A 23,064-nucleotide genomic window follows, 5' to 3' on the forward strand; every position below is an offset into this window, starting at 1 on the left:
AAGTAAAAATCATTCATTAGACCAGATAAAGAAAATAATCTGCTATCTCCTCATCAGATTACAAAAATAATATATGGATTGGTGGGAGTACAGAAATGCATCTATATATTTACATGATACACAAATAGTGGTGCACATAGTCTCTTTAAAAATAACTCTTGCATAGAAGGTCCAGGATCAGCAAACCAAGAGGGGGAGAATCATACATGCAAAAGCCCTGGGCTCTATTCTTGCCCTGGCATGGTCACACAGTTCAAAAAGCTCCATGTGTGTATTGGGTTTAGCCAGCCAAAAACCTGTCCAGCTGATTCTCAGACAATCTCAGATGTAGATCTCATGGCCCAGCTCGGGGGCGTACACCTGGTCCTGCTTGGGGAAGTCTAAGGCAGGGACACCTTTGACCTTCCTCTTCCAGACCCCCTTCCTCTGTCTGTCCTGGTCCTCCCTGGTCCTATAGCATCCCTCCCCCTGCTGATTCAGTTGGTGGTTCTGGACCCTGAAGTACTCCTCCAGCTGGGTGTCTGTGTGGAGCCTGAAGGCCCCACGCTCCCTGAGTGAATTAATAAATTAATTAACAAATGAATGAATAGATGGATATAAAAAAATCAAGAAATACTTAAAAATTAGTTTGACAACATAAAGGCATACCGTCAAAGAGATCTTATAATGTATTTGTTCTATGTGTAATTCTATGCATATCATACCTGAATGGGTCTAGAGGGTTGTATTGGCTAATGGTCTTATTGGGCATCTCAAAGTTCACGTGGCGTCCTGGCCGCTTGCTGCTCACCTTCATGAACATGCGCTGTGGGGCCTGGACATTAGACTGGGCAGTGGTAGTGAATGCCCCCACCTTACGCACTGCCAGACCCGCAATACCACAGGAGGTCTGGGGCCTCTTCTTCTCTGACTTGGGGCATGGCGTGCGCTGGGTGGAAGCTGCGTGGCTGGTGTGAGGCCGCATCACAGCTGGGGAGGGACTGCTGGAACAGATTTCACGGCTGTCGAGGGATTGCCTCAGGTTGAGATCCAGAGTGCGGGTCATAAGGGGGACGTAAATCTTGGTCATGCCATGTTGCAAGACGTGGTGGCTGGGTCCTGCTGGGGCCTTCTGTGACTGACTCTGGGGGCTCTGTTTTGGGGTTGTAGGTGGGAATGGTGAGGCGTGGGGCTCTGGATCCATCCCCTGGACAGGTAGAGGTGGAGGGGAGCCCCAGGCGTCTCGTACCTGGGCATTGAGTTTCATGTTGGCCCCGGCCTGGTCGCTTCCCTGCGGCTGGTTGGTGGAGTTGACCTTGAGGAGGACATGCTGAGGGGTGACGGGCCGATGGGGGCCCCTCTTCTTCACTCGGTCTTTCACTGCTTTCTCGCTGCGCGTCAGCACCCACTTAGTCGTTACAGACAGCTCCCTGGCTGTGAGAGGGTGCATATACGGTTGATTTCAAGGAACAATAGTAAACATGCCCTTTGTTATACAGTCATAAGGACTATAGTCTGTCTCTTTTCTGTCTCTCTCAATTATGTTCAACTTCTATTGCATTCCATTCTATCTCACCTGAGCCAGTGGTTTCGCTCCTGGGCGTGTGACTGGCCCTGCTTTGGGAGCCCTGGCTGTGTCCGCTGACTGGTCTTCCAGGAGAGATGGCCGAGGGGGCTTGGTGATGAACTCTGGCTGCATGTCAATGTAGGCCCGGCTCCTACGGTGGCCCTGAAGCTCACTCCACGTGGCCGGCCTCATAGACTCCTGCTGCGCAGCTTTGGAGAGCAGAGAGACCACAGAAATATAATTAGTAGAACGAGGAAAAAGGGTCTAAGATCATGGCAATTTGACTGCATCCTCATGGAAATTATATTTCTATGTCAGAGACCTTGATAAAGTATAGTCACAGCAGGATGATATTAGCCTAGCCTGGTGGTCCAGTCTGTTTGTGCTTTATCCCATGCTCTATGTTCTGTTGTTATGCCATACATACATGTAACAATCAATGAATACAGAGGTGTCTGCAAATGGAAATAACACACTATTTCAGAGCAATATTCAGATGAGAGACAGGAGATAAATCATGAGGGTAGAGGAAGGTGTCTGGAAAGACAAGGGGTTAATTAAATTGAGCGATAATGGAGCGATATTCAGGTTGAATTTAAGGCTAGCAGTAGGCTAATCGACCACCAGGCCCCAAAAACCACTCACCCTGTGCTCGGCGCATGCTGGGGGCTGACAGAGAGCGTGCGTGGTGGGACAGCGCGGGCCTCTCCGGCTTCTTGCCCTCACGGTCGTAGATCTTACGATTGGACGAGCCCACCTGTGTCATGCGCTCAGCCCGCACGTAGGAGTAGGGATACTTGTCTTTATTGAGCATGCTTTTAAGAGTACCCCTGAACTCGTTAAAGAACTCCCTCTCGGCCAGGACGGAGTAGTCCCAGCGCACCCTGGTGAACTGGTAGATCAGAACACTGGTCCCTGTGTTCACCACCATACTGGGAGGGAGAGACGGAGGGTGGAAAAGAAAGAGGAACGTTATGAAAGGGCAAGAATGAAAGGGAACGTTATTACAATAACTACTGTTCCCTGAAGGAGAGAAATGAGAGGTACAACATACCTACTATGGGGAGTTGCACTCCAGCGACTTCAATTGAAGTATCTCAAATCACACCTGACAAGGCCAATGTAATCCGCGCCACGCTGGAAACCGCACCTTCCAAAGGTGATAAGTGTGAGACTCGGATTCATTCCTTCAATTTAACACGGCTCTTCACCGAACCCAGGAACGGGTGGCGTGTTTCCAAACAGATGTTGTACCTCAGTTCCCTCCTTCAGGAAACAGTATTTCTAGTCATAACGTTCCCTTTCAGTCAGTCAACTTCGGTACAACACACTGTGCGGAAATAGAATCACGCCCCATGACGACTCCAACAGATACTAAATGAAACGGCCCATGGCAGACCACTCAGACATGCCCCTACAAAATGTGGCATCCAAGCGATAAAACCTCACAAAAGTCTGTGGTGATGCCCAACTCGCCACAGCCCAAATATCTCCTATAGTCAACCCTTTAAACAACAGCCAAAACGCTGGCAGGGCCCTGGTTGAGTGCGCATGTACACCGCTAGGTAACCCTGGCTGCTATTTGCAATGGAGCCTCCACAATCCAACTGCATAAAGAGTGCCCTGCCATGAACTGGATTAGCAAAACAGACGAAATGCTGGTCACATAACCGGACATTCCTGGTCCGTTCAATGTATGTGCATAATGCTAGCACAGGACATAGGGCATGTAACCTCTGTTGCTCTTCAGAACCAAAAGGAGGAGGCATAAAGGAAAATGTCTCAAAAGCTAAGGACCTGTAGAACATAGCCTTGAGGTTCAGGGCAAAGGTCCCATTTGGACACGAGTCGTCTTGGGCGAACTGAGTACAGAAACGATGTACGAATAACGTGTGAAGGAACCTTTAGCTGAGGCCAAAGCCTCGGGTTTTACAGGAGAGGATCTTCAGATCCACAGACTCCAGTGGTTCAAAAGGAGGCCACACGCAGAGCATCCCAACCCAAATCCCAAGTCGGCGGAATAGGTTGAGAAACCGGCATGAGATGGCGCACATCCTTTAAGAACCTGCCCGGACACAAGCCCTGCTGTGGCGCCATCCATTTCCACACGACACGCTCAAATAGACACCATGTACACTTTCAAAGTGGAGAATGAATGACCCTGCTCTGAAAAGGAACAATTCCTTTATTTTGGGACCAAAGTAGAGGTCTGTGCAGGACCGATTTCTTCCTCCCGCATCTTTTCATACTGCACCCGCTGGCTTTCTGTCTGGCTACCACGCACACATACAGCTCTCCAGTGGGAAAAAGGTGCCCTTGCAGACGAATAGTCCACCGCGAGAGTGGACATGTGAGGGGCCAAGTCCACAGACCCCATATTTCTGGCCGAGGGTGTCAAACCTGCCTGTGCGCCTGGAATAGTTGATTCCTGCACAGCGAGAGTTGCCATGGGACCCTGCCCAATAGATCTCCGCGAACCATGGTTGCTTGGGCTATGAGTAGCACAAAATTCAACTACAAGCCCTCCAGGAGCACCCTCCCAACGCTCGGCTTCCTCATCGAGAAAAACTGAGGACAATGCGCGTTTCGTAAATATATACATCGGCCCTGCCGAAAACCACCCACTCGGCCTTGTCTCAGGATGGTAAGTTGGTGGTTGAAGATTTCCCTCTAGTGGTGTGGGGGCTGTGCTTTGGCAAAGTGGGTGGGGTTATATCCTTCCTGTTTGGCCCTGTCCGGGGGTGTCCTCGGATGGGGCCACAGTGTCTCCTGACCCCTCCTGTCTCAGCCTCCAGTATTTATGCTGCAGTAGTTTATGTGTCGGGGGGCTAGGGTCAGTTTGTTTATCTGGAGTACTTCTCCTGTCCTATTCGGTGTCCTGTGTGAATCTAAGTGTGCGTTCTCTAATTCTCTCCTTCTCTCTTTCTTTCTCTCTCTCGGAGGACCTGAGCCCTAGGACCATGCCCCAGGACTACCTGACATGATGACTCCTTGCTGTCCCCAGTCCACCTGGCCATGCTGCTGCTCCAGTTTCAACTGGCCTGGGCCCTAGGACCATGTCCCAGGACTACCTGACATGAGGACTCCTTGCTGTCCCCAGTCCACCTGGCCATGCTCCTGCTCCAGTTTCAACTGTTCTGCCTTACTATTATTCAACCATGCTGGTCATTTATGAACATTTGAACATCTTGGCCACGTTCTGTTATAATCTCCACCCGGCACAGCCAGAAGAGGACTGGCCACCCCACATATGCTCTCTCTAATTCTCTCTTTCTTTCTCTCTCTCGGAGGACCTGAGCCCTAGGACCGTGCCCCAGGACTACCTGACATGATGGCTCCTTGCTGTCCCCAGTCCACCTGACTGTGCTGCTGCTCCAGTTTCAACTGTTCTGCCTTATTATTATTTGACCATGCTGGTCATTTATGAACATTTGAACATCTTGGTCATGTTCTGTTATAATCTCTACCCGGCACAGCCAGAAGAGGACTGGCCACCCCACATAGCCCGGTTCCTCTCTAGGTTTCTTCCTAGGTTTTGGCCTTTCTAGGGAGTTTTTCCTAGCCACCGTGCTTTTACACCTGCATTGTTTGCTGTTTGGGGTTTTAGGCTGGGTTTCTGTACAGCACTTTGAGATATCAGCTGATGTACGAAGGGCTATATAAATAAATTTGATTTGATTTGATTTGATTTGTAGCCTCCACTCCTGAGAGAGGGTGACTTCTGGATAAAAGATCTGGACCGGAGCTAGAGGCAATCGAGGACATGCATCCCCAAAGGGAGAGTATGTGTGCACTGCTCCCCAGCAATAGGAAGCGATCCAAAGTTAGGAGGGAGAGAGACAAAGTCTCTTCGGGATCGTTGATGCACGCCACCACTGACATATTGTTGGTTCTGACCAGCACAAGATGGCCCGACAAAAGCCTGGAGAAGCGCCAGATACACTTAGGACTTCCAGGTAATTGATATGCAGTGTGCTCGGCACCAGGGTCCATACCCCCCGAATAGAGTTGCCTTCGTACAGCTTACCCAACACTCAGCCCATGGGAGACCCCTGACAATAGCAGAGGGTCCCAGCACTTGGCCGTGGCCATCATCCCCAGTAGGTGTAGGCACTGGCAAAAACGCACTATGTGCCTCAGATGTAATTTGGCTAAGCAGAGTTGGAACCTGGACACCCTCCGTGAGGATAGAAAAGTGCAATAAGCTAATTAGTCTAGCTTGAGACCCAGAAATGGAATCTGCTGAGATGGAGTCAGACAGCTCTTTTTCAGGTTTCTTATGAAGCCTAGAGACTGAATACAGGAAAGTGGCATGGATGTGTATAACACTGCTTGCCCCCTCGAATCCGCTGCCACCAGCCAATTGGCTGTAATAGCTAGCAGCTCATGAGCATTCTGAGTTTGTAGACTCTGAGGTGCTTTTTGAGGGCATGTATTATAGGTCTAAAATGGGAGGTAAAGTCCAGTCCCTTTTCCGAACCAGGAAGTACTGGCTGTACCAGCTGACCTGGATCTTCGACATAGGAACCACTCAGATTGCCTGCTTCTAGAGATGGGAGGATATCTCCTCCCTCAAAACGGGTGTTGAGGCCTCGGGGACAGTTGACGTGATGCCACTGCAGAAGCGTGGGGGACGCACAACAAATTGTAGCCAGTACCCTGATGTCACTGTTCGCTTGATTCAGGGCGACACTGCGCATGCACGCCATTGGTCGGAGCAGACAGCGAGCTTCCTGTGAAGTGCCATCTGAAGGGGCAGAACACCACATTGTGGACTTGGAGAGATTGATTATTTTTCCATTTCCACCACTCTTGACAACTATGTGTCTGAACATGGAGAAGGGACACTTTCCATCAAACTCACATGTGCAAGAAACAAAACATTTGATATGCATGAACAATGTGAGACTTGGGGTTGAAAAAAATGTGTATATGTGCCAAGGTTTGCCTAAAGCCCAGTCCACCCTGGGTACAAGGGCTATGCCCGTCAGTGATGTACCCCTATTGGCAGTGCCGGCTGGCAGCCAGCGCTGGTCCGCACAAATAAAAATAGACCCAGGGAAAAGACTTTATCATGGAGGTTACCCAACCACAGTCAAAGGTACAGGCAACAAAAGCACCTTGTAACCTACCTGGTAATGGGCCAGACAGCTCTGAAAAATGGATCCCCTTCTTTGGTAACAGAGGGGGGGAGATTGAAGATAAAATAAAATTCACAGGAATAAAAAGCGTTGAGCTGGAGAAAGACAACTCATTTCGGGGTTTATATATATTTTTTATTTCACCTTTATTTAACCAGGTAGGCAAGTTGAGAACAAGTTCTCATTTACAACTGCGACCTGGCCAAGATAAAGCAAAGCAGTTCGACACATACAACGACACAGAGTTACAAATGGAGTAAAACAAACATACAGTCAATAATACAGTATAAACAAGTCTATATACGATGTGAGCAAATGAGGTTGTCATGTTTTGTCATATATTGTCTTGTCATTATGCTTTCCCTTCTGTTCGTTTCCCCCTGCTGGTCTTATTAGGTTCGTTCCCTTTTTCTATCCCTCTCTCTCCCCCCTCCCTCTCTCTCTTCTCTCTATCGTTCCGTTCCTGCTCCCAGCTGTTCCTATTCCCCTAATCAATCATTTAGTCTTCCCACACCTGTTCCCGATCCTTTTCCCTGATTAGAGTCCCTATTTCTCTCCTTGTTTTCCGTTCCTGCCCTGTCGGATCCTTATCTATTGTTCACCGTGCTGTGTTTGTGTATCGCCCTGTCGTGTCGTGTTTCCCTCAGATGCTGCGTGGTGAGCAGGTGTCTGAGTCTGCTAGGTTCAAGTGCCTTCCCGAGGCAACCTGCTGTTCAAGATCGAGTCTCCAGTCGGTTCTCGTCATTACGAGTGGAAGTTGTGTTTTTTAGTTGTGTTTTTTGATTGTATTTTACTTTACTGGATTAAAGACTCTGTTTTCGCCAAGTCGCTTTTGGGTCCTCATTCACCTGCATAACAGAAGGATCCGACCAAGAATGGACCCAGCGACTATGGATTCTCTCTACTCTACTCTCGAGTTCCAGGGAGCGATGCTCGGCAGACACGAGCAGGAATTGTCTGCTGCTCGGCATGCCGTTGAGACCCTGGCCCCTCAGGTCTCCTACCTCTCAAGACAGTATCAGAGTCTTCGTCTCGTGTCACCAGCTACTTCCGGTTCTTCCGAGCCTCCGGAACCTAGGGTTAATAACCCACCTTGTTATTCTGGGCAGCCCACTGAGTGCCGCTCCTTTCTCACCCAGTGTGATATCGTGTTCTCTCTCCAACCCAACACATACTCAAGAGAGAGAGCTCGGATTGCCTACGTCATATCACTCCTTACTGGTCGGGCTCGGCAGTGGGGCACAGCTATCTGGGAGGCAAGCGCTGAGTGTACTAACAATTATCTGAACTTTAAAGAGGAGATGATAAGGGTTTTTGATCGCTCAGTTTTTGGGAAAGAAGCTTCCTGGTCCCTGTCTTCCCTATGTCAAGGTAATCGATCCATAACGGATTACTCTATAGAGTTTCGCACTCTTGCTGCCTCCAGTAACTGGAACGAGCAGGCGTTGCTCGCTCGTTTTCTGGAGGGACTCCACGCTAAGGTTAAGGATGAGATTCTCTCTCGGGAGGTTCCATCCAGCGTGGATTCTTTGATTGAACTCGCTATTCGCATTGAACGACGGGTAGATCTTCGTCACCGAGCTCATAGAAGAGAGCTCGCGTTAACTGTGTCTCCCCTCTCTCCGACACTACCGTCTTTCCCCACTGACTCAGGTGTTGAGCCCATGCAGCTGGGGGTATTCGCATCTCGACTAAGGAGAGGGAACGGAGAATCACCAACCGCCTCTGTCTCTATTGCGGTTCCGCTGGTCATTTTGTCATTTCATGTCCAGTTAAAGGCCAGAGCTCATCAGTAAGCGGAGGGCGACTGATAAGCGCTACTAGACGGTCCTCTCCGTCAAGTACATGTACTACTTTACCGGTCCATCTACGCTGGACCGGATCGGCAGCATCCTGCAGTGCATTAATAGACTCTGGGGCAGAGGGCTGTTTTATGGACGAAGCCTGGGCGCGGGAACATGACATTCCTCTCAGACAGTTAGGGAGCCCACGGTCATGTTTGCCTTGGATGGTAGTCCTCTCCCCAGTATATTATGTGAAACACTACCTTTAACCCTCACTGTATCTGGTAACCATAGTGAGACCATTTCTTTTTTGATTTTTTGTTCACCTTTTACACCTGTTGTTTTGGGTCATCCCTGGCTAGTGTGTCATAATCCTTCTTTTGATTGGTCTAGTGGTTCTGTCCTTTCCTGGAGCGTTTCTTGTCATGTGAAGTGTTTAATGTCTGCTATTTCTCCTGTTTGTTCTGTCCCCTCTTCTCAGGAGGAACCTGGTGATTTGACAGGAGTGCCGGAGGAATATCATGGTCTGCGCACGGTCTTCAGTCGGTCCAGAACCAACTCCCTTCCTCCTCACCGGTCGTATGATTGTTGTTCTGATCTCTTTAAGAAGCGTTTTGCATCCGCTCCTATCCTTGTTGCACCTGACGTCACTAAACAGTTTATTGTTGAGGTTGACGCGTCGGGGTGGGCGTGGGAGCCATTCTGTCCCAGCGCTCCGATACTGACGATGGGGTCCACCCTTGTGCGTATTTTTCTGCTTCTGCTCCTGGTCTTGCTGGGTCTCAGTCTGTTCCCTGCCATCGCATCTCTCCTGTTCTTGTTCCTGCCCTTGCTGTGTCTCAGTCTGTCCCTAGTTGTTACTCTCCTGGCCTGTTTGGTCCTGTTTGCTCTAAAGTTTTCAGTTCTCTACCCGTGTCTCATTTTTTTTTTTTAGAGTAGTACCCTAGTTTCCTTTTTTTTTTCATTTTTCCGTTACGGTCCTGAGGAGAGGAGTTGGGTTCTTTCTCGGGACGTGCTGGACCGTTTGATCTATGATTTCCTCCGTTGCCGCCAGTGTTCCTCCTCGAGAGCGCCAGGAGGCGCTCGGTGAGTGGGGGTACTGTCATGTTTTGTCATATATTGTCTTGTCATTATGCTTTCCCTTCTGTTCGTTTCCCCCTGCTGGTCTTATTAGGTTCGTTCCCTTTTTCTATCCCTCTCTCTCCCCCTCCCTCTCTCTCTTCTCTCTATCGTTCCGTTCCTGCTCCCAGCTGTTCCTATTCCCCTAATCAATCATTTAGTCTTCCCACACCTGTTCCCGATCCTTTTCCCTGATTAGAGTCCCTATTCTCCTTGTTTTCCGTTCCTGCCCTGTCGGATCCTTATCTATTGTTCACCGTGCTGTGTTTGTGTATCGCCCTGTCGTGTCGTGTTTCCCTCAGATGCTGCGTGGTGAGCAGGTGTCTGAGTCTGCTAGGTTCAAGTGCCTTCCCGAGGCAACCTGCTGTTCAAGATCGAGTCTCCAGTCGGTTCTCGTCATTACGAGTGGAAGTTGTGTTTTTTAGTTGTGTTTTTTGATTGTATTTTACTTTACAGGATTAAAGACTCTGTTTTCGCCAAGTCGCTTTTGGGTCCTCATTCACCTGCATAACAGAGGTGAGATAAGGGAGGTAAAGGCAAAAAAACTCCATGGTGGCAAAGTAAATACAATATAGCAAGTAAAACACTGGAATGGTAGATTTGCAGTGGAAGAATGTGCAAAGTAGAAATAAAAATAATGGGGTGCAAAGGAGCTAAATAAATAAATAAAATAAATACAGTTGGGAAAGAGGTAGTTGTTTGGGCTACATTATAGGTGGGCTATGTACAGGTGCAGTAATATGTGAGCTGCTCTGACAGTTGGTGCTTAAAGCTAGTGAGGGAGATAAGTGTTTCCAGTTTCAGAGATTTTTGTAGTTCGTTCCAGTCATTGGCAGCAGAGAACTGGAAGGAGAAGTGGCCAAAGAAAGAATTGGTTTTGGGGGTGACTAGAGAGATATACCTGCTGGAGCGTGTGCTACAGGTGGGAGATGCTATGGTGACCAGCGAGCTGAGATAAGGGGGGACTTTACCTAGCAGGGTCTTGTAGATTACATGGAGCCAGTGGGTTTGGCGACGAGTATGAAGCGAGGGCCAGCCAACGAGAGCGTACAGGTCGCAATGGTGGGTAGTATATGGGGCTTTGGTGACAAAACGGATTGCACTGTGATAGACTGCATCCAATTTGTTGAGTAGGGTATTGGAGGCTATTTTGTAAATGACATTGCTGAAGTCGAGGATTGGTAGGATGGTCAGTTTTACAAGGGTATGTTTGGCAGCATGAGTGAAGGATGCTTTGTTGCGGAATGGGAAGCCAATTCTAGATTTAACTTTGGATTGGAGATGTTTGATGTGGGTCTGGAAGGAGAGTTTACAGTCTAACCAGACACCTAGGTATTTGTAGTTGTCCACGTATTCTAAGTCAGAGCGGTCCAGAGTAGTGATGTTGGACAGGCGGGCAGGTGCAGGCAGTGATCGGTTGAAGAGCATGCATTTAGTTTTACTTGTATTTAAGAGCAATTGGAGGCCATGGAAGGAGAGTTGTATAGCATTGAAGCTTGCCTGGAGGGTTGTTAACACAGTGTCCAAAGAAGGGCCAGAAGTATACAGAATGGTGTCGTCTGCGTAGAGGTGGATCAGAGACTCACCAGCAGCAAGAGCGACATCATTGATGTATACAGAGAAGAGAGTCGGTCCAAGACTTGAACCCTGTGGCACCCCCATAGAGACTGCCAGAGGTCCGGACAGCTGACTCCTACGATTTGACACACTGAACTCTATCAGAGAAGTAGTTGGTGAACCAGGCGAGGCAATCATTTGAGAAACCAAGGCTGTCGAGTCTGCCAATAAGAATGTGGTGATTGACAGAGTCGAAAGCCTTGGCCAGATCAATGAATACGGCTGCACAGTAATGTTTCTTATCGATGGCGGTTAAGATATCGTTTAGGACCTTGAGCGTGGCTGAAGTGCACCCATGACCAGCTCTGAAACCAGATTGCATAGCAGAGAAGGTATGGTGAGATTCGAAATGGTCGGTAATCTGTTTGTTGACTTGGCTTTCAAAGAACTTAGAAAGGCAGGGTAGGATAGATATAGGTCTGTAGCAGTTTGGGTCAAGAGTGTCCCCCCTTTGAAGAGGGGGATGACCACAGCTGCTTTCCAATCTTTGGGAATCTCAGGGTTGAACAGGCTAGTAATAGGGGTGGCAACAATTTTGGCAGATAATTTTAGAAAGAAAGGGTCCAGATTGTCTAGCCTGGCTGATTTGTAGGGGTCCAGATTTTGCAGCTCTTTCAGAACATCAGCTGACTGGATTTGGGAGAAGGAGAAATGGGGAAGGCTTGGGCGAGTTGCTGTGGGGGGTGCAGTGCTTGTTGACCGGGGTAGAGTAGCCAGGTGAAAAGCATGGCCAGCCGTAGAAAAATGCTTCTTGAAATTCTCAATTATGATGGATTTATCAGTGGTGACAGTGTTTCCTATCTTCAGTGCAGTGGGCAGCTGGGAGGAGGTGTTCTTATTCTCCATGGACTTTACAGTGTCCCAGAACTGTTTTGACTTGTGTTGCAGGAAGCAAATTTCTGCTTGAAAAAGCTAGCCTTGGCTTTTCTAACTGCCTGTGTATAATGGTTTCTAGCTTCCCTGAACAGCTGCATATCACAGGGGCTGTTTGATGCTAATGCAGAACGCCATAGGATGTTTTTGTGTTGGTTAAGGGCAGTCAGGTCTGGGGAGAACCAAGGGCTATATCTGTTCCTGGTTCTAAATTTCCTGAATGGGGCATGCTTATTTATGAAGGTTAGGAAGGCATTTTCTTAAATACCCAGGCATCCTCTACTGACGGGATGAGATCAATATCCTTCCAGGATACCCCGGCCAGGTCGATTAGAAAGGCCTGCTCGCTGAAGTGTTTCAGGGAGCGTTTGACAGTGATGAGTGGAGGTCGTTTGACCGCTGACCCATTACGGATACAGGCAATGAGGCAGTGATCGCTGAGATCTTGGTTGAAGACAGCAGAGGTATATTTAGAGGGCAAGTTGGTTAGGATGATATCTATGAGGGTGCCCGTGTTTAAGGCTTTGGGGAGGTACCTGGTAGGTTCATTGATAATTTGTGTGAGATTGAGGGCATCAAGCTTAGATTGTAGGATGGCTGGGGTGTTAAGCATGTTCCAGTTTAGGTCGCCTAGCAGCACGAGCTCTGAAGATAGATGGGGGGCAATCAGTTCACATATGGAGTCCAGAGCACAGCTGGGGGCAGAGGGTGGTGTATAGCAGGCGACAACGGTGAGAGACTTGTTTTTAGAGAGGTGGATTTTTTAAAAGTAGAAGTTCAAATTGTTTGGGTACAGACCTGGATAGTAGGACAGAACTCTGCAGGCTATCTATATGAACCACAGAGACTGTGTGTGGCAAAATAGCATGGCCGTGTCCAACCCTGCTTGTTCCCTCGACTCTGCTACCAACCACCAATCGCCTACAAGGCCCATAACCTGCATCACTAGACACCTCATAGGGAGTAATTAGGGACAGGCAAGAATCAGCAATGTTCCCGGATAAAGCTTTGGATAAAAGCTTCTGCTTAATGACATACAGTGCATTCGGAAAGTACTCAGACCTCTTAACTTTTTCCACATTTGATTACTTTAAGGCCTTACTCTGAAATGGATTCAATTGTTTTTTACCCATCAATCTACACAACATACCACTTAATGACAAAGTAAAAATAGGCAGTAGAATTTTTTGTACATTTATAAAAAATGTATAAACTGAAATATCACATTTACATAAGTATTCCGACACTTTACTCAGTACTTTGTTGAAGCACCTTTGGCAGCAATTACAGCCTTGAATCCGCTTGGGTATGACACTACAAGCTTGGCACACCTGTATTTGGGGAGTTTCTCCCATTCTTCTCTGCAGATCCTCTCAAACTCTGTCAGGTTGGATGGGGAGCATCGCTGCACAGTTATTTTCAGGTCTCTCCAGAGATTTTTGATCGGGTTCAAGTCCGGGTTCTGGCTGGGCCACTCAAGGACATTCAGAGACCACTCCTGCATTGTCTCGTTGTCCTGTTGGAAGGTGAACCTTCGCCCCAGTCTGAAATCCTAAGTGCTCTGGAGCAGGTTTTCATCAAGGATCTCGCTGTACTTTGTTCTGTTTATCTTTTCCTCAATTCTGACTAGTCTCCCCGTCCCTGCCGCTGAAAAACATCCCCACAGCATGATGCTGCCACCACCATGCTTCAACTTAGGGATGGTGCCAGGTTTCCTTCAGAGGTGACGCTTGGCATTCAGCCAAATAGTTCAATCTTGGGTTCATCAGACCAGAGAATTTTGTTTCTCATGGTCTGAGAGTCCTTTAGGTGCCTTTTGACAAACTCCAAGTCGGCTGTCATGTGCCGTTTCCTGAGGACTGGCTTCCGTCTGGCAACTCTACCATAAAGGCCTGATTGGTGGAGTACTGCAGAGATGATTGTCCTTCCTCCACAGAGGAACTCTGGAGCTCTGTCAGAGTGACCATCGGGTTCTTGGTCACCTCCCTGACCAAGGCCCTTCTCCCCTGATTTTTCAGTTTGGCCGTGTAGCCAGCTCTAGGAAGAGTCTTGGTGGTTCCAAACTTCTTCCATTAAGAATGATGGAGGTCATTGTGTTCTTGGGGACCTTCAATGCTGCAGAAATGTTTTGGTACCCTTCCCCAGATTTGTGCCTCGACACAATCCTGTTTCGGAGCTCTACGGACAATTCCTTCTACCTCATGGCTTGGATTTTGCTCTGATAGGCACTGTCAACTGTGAGACCTTATATAGTCAAGTGTGTGCCTTTCCAAATCAATTTACCTAAGGTGGACTCCAATCAAGTTGTAGAAACATCTCAAGGATGATCAATGGAAACAGGATGCACCTGAGCTCAATTTTGAGTCGCATAGCAAAGGGTCTGAATCCTTATGTAAATAAGCCATCTGTTTTTAAATGTTCATCCATTTGAAAAACATTATACAAATCAGATTTCACTTGTCCTTATTGGTTATTGTGTGTAGATTGATGAGGAAAATAAAGAATGTAATACATTTTAGAATAAGGCTGTAACGTAACAAAATGTGGAAAAAAGGAAGGGGTCTGAATACTTTCCGATTGCACTGTATATTATTATATTATATATTATGAGCCACCTACGGGGGAGGGATGCCCCTTGTGGACAAAAAGGTAATATGTCCAACTTATGTCTCTCATCCTGGTAAGATTGATATGCCCCCTGGACACCATGAACAGAATGGAATGTGGAGTACCAGTGGGGCATTAAACATGGACAAGCTTCCAATACATGAGACTGAATAGCATGCATTAAGCCTGGGCCCTTATGGGCACAGAGGGCTCTGGAAATGACTGACATAGTACCCTGTTTACCATAACAAAACGTGGGGGCACTGCCATCACAGTAATGTTTTTGCAGAATGGCGCACTGGTTGCTCAGGTACCGAGCCAGCGATTTGGGGGCTGCTTCCTAATTGGAGGAGCGCGCAAGCCCCGCTTTCTCCACTCCTTCCAACTTGAAATTGAAAATAGGAATTGGGTTGCCTAATGCCGGGGGAACACTAGTAAGCTTCATTCACTGGAAGTGAAAAAAAATGGTAACCAACGTTAGCCAGGATGTTCTTCAGTCTAAGCTAGGCTAGCTAGCATCTTTGACCGCAGCACCGTCCATTTAGAATAACCAAACGACTTAACGCTACGTATACTAAAGAACAGAGCTACCCAAGCAACTCCATCGGATGCAGGAATAGCTAGTATGAGCTAGCTCTCCTCGATGAGTTAGCTAACCTGGCTAGCACGCTATGCAGCGCTTGTTAGCTAGCCTGGTCTCAAAAGTCTATGTAGGACTGGATCCCCAAGGTGGGACTGGACCCTTCATTGACAAGTCCGGGAAGAAAGGGCAAGAAGTGCTTGACCGAGGCAGACACAGGCGGTGGTGGGGTACCCACCGAAACTGGCCACCCTCTCTCTTCGAGTAGCCTCCCATAACTAGCGACAGAGCATACAGGAGTCAGGTTGAGAGCGGGCAGCCAACGCACACACCACACCCAGTCAGACACCCAGTCAGACAAAACATTTGCTCTGGCCAAAGAGCCAATCCATCTCCGCATCCCACAACTCAGACAGCCGAGGTACGGGCACTCGAGAGAGGAAGTCCCTATCGGAAACACCAAGCCCCCTTAAAAATGCTACACGATTGTTAAGAGTACCTGCTCGTGGACTTGTAGGGGAACAGTGTCAGCCATCCCCTAGTCCTTCACACAAACTGATTTGAGCAAGGGCATGCCAGAGCATGCACTGAGCCGAGACATACAAGACAACAATCGTGAGTATCTATTTATTTATTTGGGCATGGTCGCCAACACTAACCCGGCTAAGACTTCATTGTCTAGGTTGCATTTTTTGCCATCTTATTAATTGGTATAGCAAGGCCAAGCAATCCGTCAGGCATGATTTTACATCCTTCAACCGAAGTCGCAAGAGTGTGACTCCTCATAGTAGTTTCTACCGAAGTTGACTGATTGAAAGGGAACCAGGAGGGGCAGAGAAGAGAGGGAGATGTCTTAAAGACATACGCTTCTGGGTAAAATCATGGTTGTCAAAGTAAGAATTAAATGAATGATTACTCACTTGTTAAATGAATTATCACTAACTTGTTGTGTGGGTGCAGGGACAGTACAGTACTTACTTGTTGCTGTGTGTGTGCAGGGACTGGATAGGGCTGTGTTGACCCCCTGCCTTGATGACTCTCAGGCAGTCACCTGTCAGGAAGTTGAAGATGCGGATCTTCCCGTCCCCACAGCCGGTAATGACACGCAGAAAGAGGTAGATCAGCGCCAGGACCTCCCTAGAGGATGACAAACACACACTCACAGCATTCAACTAACCTCGAGATCAAGCAGTCAAAAACAGTACCAAAAACAAAAGTACTTGTTGTTTTTTGTAGGACATTTTTTTATGCTCACTTTGGATGGCGATAGGTCATCAGGTTCTTCTTTATGTCACAGTTGGTGCTCCAGGCCATGACCTGTCCATCAGAACCACCTGACAGGATGTGCCACTGGTCGAAGAACAGACACTTTACAGAGCTCTGGTGGGCATCGATTACCTGGAAGACAAGGACTTTGGTGAGGGAGGACATTGTCAATTTCACTCAAGAAACATTCAAATCGAAACCTACTGAAATGGGAGACCAAATTCCATGTGCCCTTGTTTGAGTTTACTATACATCTTTTCTTCTGACCACTAGATAAGACTCCTGAAAATATAGATATGGATGCCTTTTGTGTAAAAAGGTCAATGAAGACATTGACCTGACAGAGTACAGACCATCTTACCTTGAGGAGTGAGGCGGTCTCCATACCCCACATTTTGACCAGCCCTTTGTCACAGCTGCTCATCACTAGAGCCTTGTCTATCTTCACACACAGGATGGGGTTGTGGTGCCTGAACTTCAGCTTCTCATAGCAATGCCCTGTCTGCAGGTTCCACACTGCCGTGGAGGTGAAAGCGCACAAAGTTACTAACACACAAAACAAGGTTGATACATTTACAAGCAAACTGCCTGACATGCTGACTACACCAGCCACCAACTATATTAATTAGGGGTCGAAACACATCACATATTGATAGACATTTATCTAGCTGCTGTTGTCATGGGAGATGAACACTGGGTTGTAATTTTACCAGACATACATATAGTCTTCTTTTTTTATCTGCTTCTTTGTAGAATTTTGACCCGGAGTCATAAAAGAATCGTGTGTTTTTCTACTCCAACGATTAATCCACAGATAAAATGGGAAACCGAGCTAGTTTTTAGTTAGTTATCTTTAGTTATCATTCCTCGTTTTGTCTTTCAAGCATCCACGTGGGTTTGTGTCTTCCTGATATCCAACAAGGAGGGAACGTGCGGCATATTCAGGAAAAAGACCGTCAGTCAAGAGAATTTGCGCTGTAGCTCTTGAAGACTTGTTATTTCGTGACATTAAAGTTTAAATCCTGTAGTAATTTGACTTAAGCGAACACATCTACATTAAAGTTTTAATTGAAAGAAAGAACCAAGCTCGAGAAAATAAAAAAGATGAACATATTTTTAAAGGGGAACAAATGATCATCACCTAAATTAGCAAGGTCAACTACATATTGAGTGGTGTGGGTGAAATGATTCAATAACATGTGTAAACGCTCACGCACGCAACATGGCTGGTGAGGTTTACGTGTGACACTTATTTACCTTTGACTTTGCAATCATTGGCCCCTGAGACTAGACAATTCCCATGCAGGTCCAGGCAGTTGATGGTACCCAAGTGGCCACGGAAGAGCACAAGGCATACGCCTGTTTTCAGATTCCAACACCTATAGTGAATGTACAGTATACAATATATCAAACCAGTCATTCATAAAGAATCAATAAGTATCATCACCTAAATTAGCACGGTCAACTACAATTGACAGTAAATCACAAGTTTAGCATTAGAAACACAGTCATTCTTCATCACAGTCATTGCTGTGTTTTCAAGCCAAATTCAAAAACCCATAGAATTGAGTGAAATGGGTCCAAACTACCATGATGGCCTTATTGACTAGAGATGTCCATTCTAGTAATTCTATTTCTATGCCTTTACTCTCCTCCTACCTGATGCTGAGGTCGTAGCTGGCGCTAATGACCAGTCCTCTCTCCTCACAGAGCAGCAGGGCCCTGATGGAGCCGGCGTGGCCCTGGATCACCGGGGACACCTCCTTCAGTGTCAGCACGTCCAGCAGACGCACCACGCGGTCCTTGGAGCCCACGGCCACCAGCTGACCTCCACTGTAGTGCACCACCCTGGAGGGGTCTTCCCTGTTGACCACAACAAAGATACATCAGTTACGTCTCAAATGGCCCCAATGCACTGCTTTTTCATACGGCTCTGGTCAAAAGTAGTGCACTATATAGGGAATAGGGTGTCATTTCGGACGCACTCCCAGAAATATAGGCCTTGTTACTGTATTATTTGCTTGCAGCAGGTGCTATAATGTTACAAAGACACTGTGGTTACCATTACTGACCTGTCCAGCAGCACCAGAACGTTGTACACTCCACAGTAGACATTCCTCTCTTCCATCTGTATGGCTCGGGTTCTAACGCCAGCATAGATGGCCTCAAAGCCCCTCTCCTGTAGGACAGACAACCACGGATAGCCAGTACAAACATCAGCGGATCATATTCTAGTCATCAGAATATAGAATAGAATCGTCTTCTGCTTTTCACAAGCCCCAAGAGACACACACACAAACACACACACACACATACGATGAAAGCAGCATCCCCTGGAGCAGTTTTGTCATTTTGGATAAGTGGTGACATTGATTGATATGATAATAAGGTAGATAGTGATGTGTTTACCTGTCTGATCTTGGAGAAGATTTCTACGTGGTGCATGTGCTTCTCATCCTCCCTGATGGGCACTAGGACCTTGCGGACTTTGGCATATGTAGGGCTGACACCTGTATTGTTGCTCTGAGAGGGGGAAAAAAGTCACACAGGTTTATATTAACATGTACTTTGCATGCCATGATGATAATGGACAACCTGTCATCTGTGTGATCTCTAGATTATCTTGAGCTACTTTTAAAATCAATCAATCAATATATTTGCTAAGTGGCATAAAAAAATCTAAATCCAAACACTTGTGTGGGTTTGCAAAGCTAAAAAGCCTTTAAAGAGTTTTTAGAGTATCCCTTTTAAATCGCCCTATGTGGCATTGATATGAGTCAGAAACAGTTATTCTGGTGTCAAAATATACTACAGAGTGTGAATAGGATAATCTTGGTCATAAAGTCAGTCTCGTCTAAAATGGAGTTTGGAACGTCCGTGTGTCACAACGGGTAAATGTAGGTTGGGTTTGGATTTGATGATGTCCATTTACCTACTAAAATGGGGAGAACAGCTGCAGTAATTGCTCTCTATCCAATATCATAGACAGTGAGACAGACCTGCCCAGCACAAAACAACACGTTGCGCATTTAAAAAAATATATATATACACACTGCACTAAACACCTTAGATTTAATATTACACAACTATAACATCCTTGCCAAAAATGTCCAAATTCATTTAATATTTCTTCAGTTATCTTCGATTTTTTGGGGTGAAATAAGCTTATGTATGGCATCTACAGTGTGTGAAGGGGACAAACATTATGAACCAAATGCAGAATCGATCAGAAAACACATCTCCAAGACTGAAATCTTGTTTTCCTAATGAGAAACAGAAAAACACAAGTGCCAATTGGCGTGTTCAGTCACTCTTTAATGTGTGGGCTAGATCATTATTGAAATACACCAACACGTTTCTTCAAGGTGAAGGCGTTAGCTGAAACGTGTTGGTGTATTTTAATAATGAACTAGCCCACCCATGAAAAGCTTTTTAACTTGCAAACCCACACAAGTGCCTTGACTTTGATTTTTTTATGCCACTTGGCAAAGAGTGTTTGAGTGTTTGATTGATTTTAAAAGTGGCTCAAGATACTCTGGGGATCATACTGATGCACACATTAAATCTAAATCAGGTGGTTACAACATTTGGCACTATGTAGGGAATAGAGTGCCATTTGGGATTTATTGAGATGACTGCATCGTGGTCACTAGTTAGCACAGCCATAAAGTACTAAAATCTGATTGGAAACCTAACCATAACCTTAATCTCACTGCTAACCTTACCTTATATGCAGACCAAAAAGCACAAAAAAAAACGTTTTTTTAAAGTTTTTTTTATACAATATAGACAAATTTGACTTTGCAGCTGTCCCATCTAGCAGAAACCGATCAGTTCTGCCTTAAGGGCAAGACTCACTTAACACTTATTTGTAGTTGTTCTTTTTCCATTCACTTTTTTAGTACTATTCCCCTTCAAGAGCAGCTCCTGCTACTTATTTTTCTTCAATAATCAATATCTTTATTGTCCCGAATGTTAAAAATCTGTGTCATTGGTGGATTTAGAGTGTGGTATTTGAATAGTCACCATACAGTACCTGCATCAACGTAGCTTGTTTCTCCACCATCTTCTTGGCATTAAGGTCCTCCTGAGTGTCTTCCGTCAGGTAGCGCCAGTGTTGGGAGACATCCCTGCAGCTGTACAGAGAGGTCTTGTCTAGAAGACCTGAAACAAACAACTTCTGAACTTAAATCTTTGAGGGTATGGTGAAAAGCAGCCATCCCTCAAAGGTTGCCGCGGTCCATACTGTAGATCTGATCGATATGTGGTCCATTGAAGGACGACTACTTGCGATTATTCATAACAGAATGAGAGAATTCGGATTGAAATTCTATTCCGTCTGCACCAAGGAAACCTAGGTGATGTCACAAGGCATTTTGTGTTTAAAAGCATGGAATGAGAAAATTATTCAGAGATAGTGGTTCAAATATTGAACAGTTGTTGAAAAGGTAAATGTCTTTTGTTTAAAAAATAGAAAACTATTATGGTATTTTAAAATGATATATATTTTTTATATAAGAATTGGACCATCATTATGCAAACATATATCTTTCAAATGTAAATGAAGGCTACATAACAACATTTTTACAACACCTCCAAGGGAATTGTTGTACTGATTGCTAAGCAAAGGTTTGTTGCTCTTCCATCTCATCAATATCCAGGGAGAACAGCTCAAGGTGTGAAGCAGGAAAGACATAGATCTTTAAAAGGGTAGCCTTGCAAAACAAAGTCATCACCACGGCATAGCTATTTAGCCCGGATACCTTTCTCTATGGGGCTGATTCAAGGAAATGTCAACGGGTGCTTCAACCTAGACAAAAGAAGACAGTGCAGAGTATACCGCTGTCCCTGAACAGACCCAGATAAGCACTGCATATCAGGTTGCACAAGGGGTCAGCGAAGTGCACACGCACAGGTTCACTTCTGCACACACTGAATCTGCAATATGATCGACCAGATAAACTAGCAGCTAGGGAAGGTTTGGAGTAATATTAAGGTAGTCTCAAGGTATTGCTCGCCTGAGGTAGAGTACCTCATGATACGCTGTAGACCACACTATCTACCAAGAGAGTTTTCATCTACATTTTTAGGAGCCGTCTATTTACCACCACAAACCGACGCTGGCACTAAGACTGCACTCAACGAGCTGTTTAAGGCTATAAGCAAACAAGAAAATGCTCATACAGAAGCGGCACTCCTAGAGGCCGGGGACTTTAATGCAGGCAAACTTAAATCTGTTTTACCTCATGTCACATGTGCAACCAGATGGGAAAAAACTCTAGACCACCTTTACTCCATACACAGAGTTGGCAAATCTGACCATAATTCTATCTTCCTGATTCCTGCTTACAAGCAAAAACTAAATCAGGAAGTACCAGTGACGTGCTCAATACGGAAGTGGTCTGATGAAGCAGATGCTACACTACAGGACTGTTTTTCTAGCACAGACTGGAACATGTTCCAGGATTCATCCAATGGCATTGAGGAGTATACCACCTCAGTCACCGTCTAGTCACTAGTCACTCCTCCAGTCTAGTGCATCGAAGATGCCCCCCCCCACAGTGACTGTACGTACATGGATTACATCCGCACCAAGCTAAAGGCTAGAGCTACCACTTTCAAGGAGCAGGACACTAATCCGGATGCTTATAAGAAATCCCTCTATGCCCTCAGACAAACCATCAAACAGGCAAAGCGTCAATATTGAGATAGAATCCTAAGCGTCAATATAATGCGTCAATATAAAGATTGAAACCTACTACACCGGCTCTGTCGCTTGTTGGATGTTGTTTTATTTTATTATTTATTTAACCTTTATTTAACTAGGCAAGGCTTACAAACTATTACGGACTACAAAGGGAAACACACCGGGAGCTGCCCAGTGACACGAGCCTACCAGGCAAGCAACACTGAAGCATGCATGAAGCTGTTCCGGACGACTGTGTGATCATGCTTTCCGTAGCCAATGTGAGCAAGACCTTGAAAGAGATCAACATTCACAAGGCCGCGGGGCCAGACGGATTACCAGGACGTGTACTCAATGCATGTGCGGACCAACTGGCAAGTGTCTTCACTGACATCTTCAACCTCTCCCTGACTGAGTCCGTAATACCTACATGTTTCAAGCAGACCACCATATTCCCTTTGCCCAAGAAAGCTAAGGTAACCAGCCTAAATGACTACCGCCCCGTAGCACTCATGAAGTGCTTTGAAAGGCTGGTCATGGCTCACATCAACACCATCATCCCAGAAACGCTAGACCCATGCCAATACGTATGCCGCCCCAACAGATGACGCAATCTCAATCACACTCCACACTGTCCTTCCCCACCTGGACAAAAGTAACACCTATGTGAGAATGCTGTTCATTGACTACAACTCAGCGTTCAACACCATAGTGCCGTCAAAGTTCATCACTAAACACCATCATTAAGTTCTCTGACGACACAACGGTGGTAGGCCTGATCACCAACAACGATGAGACAGCCTATAGGGAGGAGGTCAGAGACCGCAGTGCGGTGCCAGGACAAC

The 23,064-nt window shown here is 46.4% G+C and overlaps 2 protein-coding genes across 2 annotated transcripts in view; both read right to left on the reverse strand.

The window, feature by feature from the left end:
• On the reverse strand, nucleotides 1-1,395 carry LOC124039333 (F-box/WD repeat-containing protein 10-like). Its single transcript, XM_046355288.1, has 2 exons — nucleotides 705-1,395; nucleotides 1-550 (listed from the first exon to the last, which is right to left on the reverse strand). Exons 1-2 carry the CDS (start codon nucleotides 1,244-1,246, stop codon nucleotides 322-324), a joined length of 771 nt encoding a protein of 256 aa, XP_046211244.1. The 5' UTR covers nucleotides 1,247-1,395; the 3' UTR covers nucleotides 1-321.
• fbxw10 (F-box and WD repeat domain containing 10) overlaps nucleotides 1,255-23,064 on the reverse strand; it is a 27,899-nt gene continuing 6,089 nt past the window's right edge. Inside the window, exons 4-14 of the mRNA XM_046355287.1 lie at nucleotides 20,570-20,697; nucleotides 18,943-19,056; nucleotides 18,606-18,712; nucleotides 18,193-18,396; nucleotides 17,791-17,912; nucleotides 16,895-17,049; nucleotides 16,523-16,665; nucleotides 16,246-16,404; nucleotides 2,192-2,478; nucleotides 1,556-1,755; nucleotides 1,255-1,413 (exon numbers count right to left, since the gene is read on the reverse strand). Of these exons, the coding sequence (XP_046211243.1) occupies nucleotides 1,396-1,413; nucleotides 1,556-1,755; nucleotides 2,192-2,478; nucleotides 16,246-16,404; nucleotides 16,523-16,665; nucleotides 16,895-17,049; nucleotides 17,791-17,912; nucleotides 18,193-18,396; nucleotides 18,606-18,712; nucleotides 18,943-19,056; nucleotides 20,570-20,697 (1,637 nt within the window). The 3' untranslated portion in view covers nucleotides 1,255-1,395. The remainder of the gene's footprint in view (nucleotides 1,414-1,555; nucleotides 1,756-2,191; nucleotides 2,479-16,245; nucleotides 16,405-16,522; nucleotides 16,666-16,894; nucleotides 17,050-17,790; nucleotides 17,913-18,192; nucleotides 18,397-18,605; nucleotides 18,713-18,942; nucleotides 19,057-20,569; nucleotides 20,698-23,064) is intronic.

This window comes from Oncorhynchus gorbuscha, linkage group LG07, assembly GCF_021184085.1.
Source record: "Oncorhynchus gorbuscha isolate QuinsamMale2020 ecotype Even-year linkage group LG07, OgorEven_v1.0, whole genome shotgun sequence".
Lineage (NCBI taxonomy): Eukaryota > Metazoa > Chordata > Actinopteri > Salmoniformes > Salmonidae > Oncorhynchus > Oncorhynchus gorbuscha.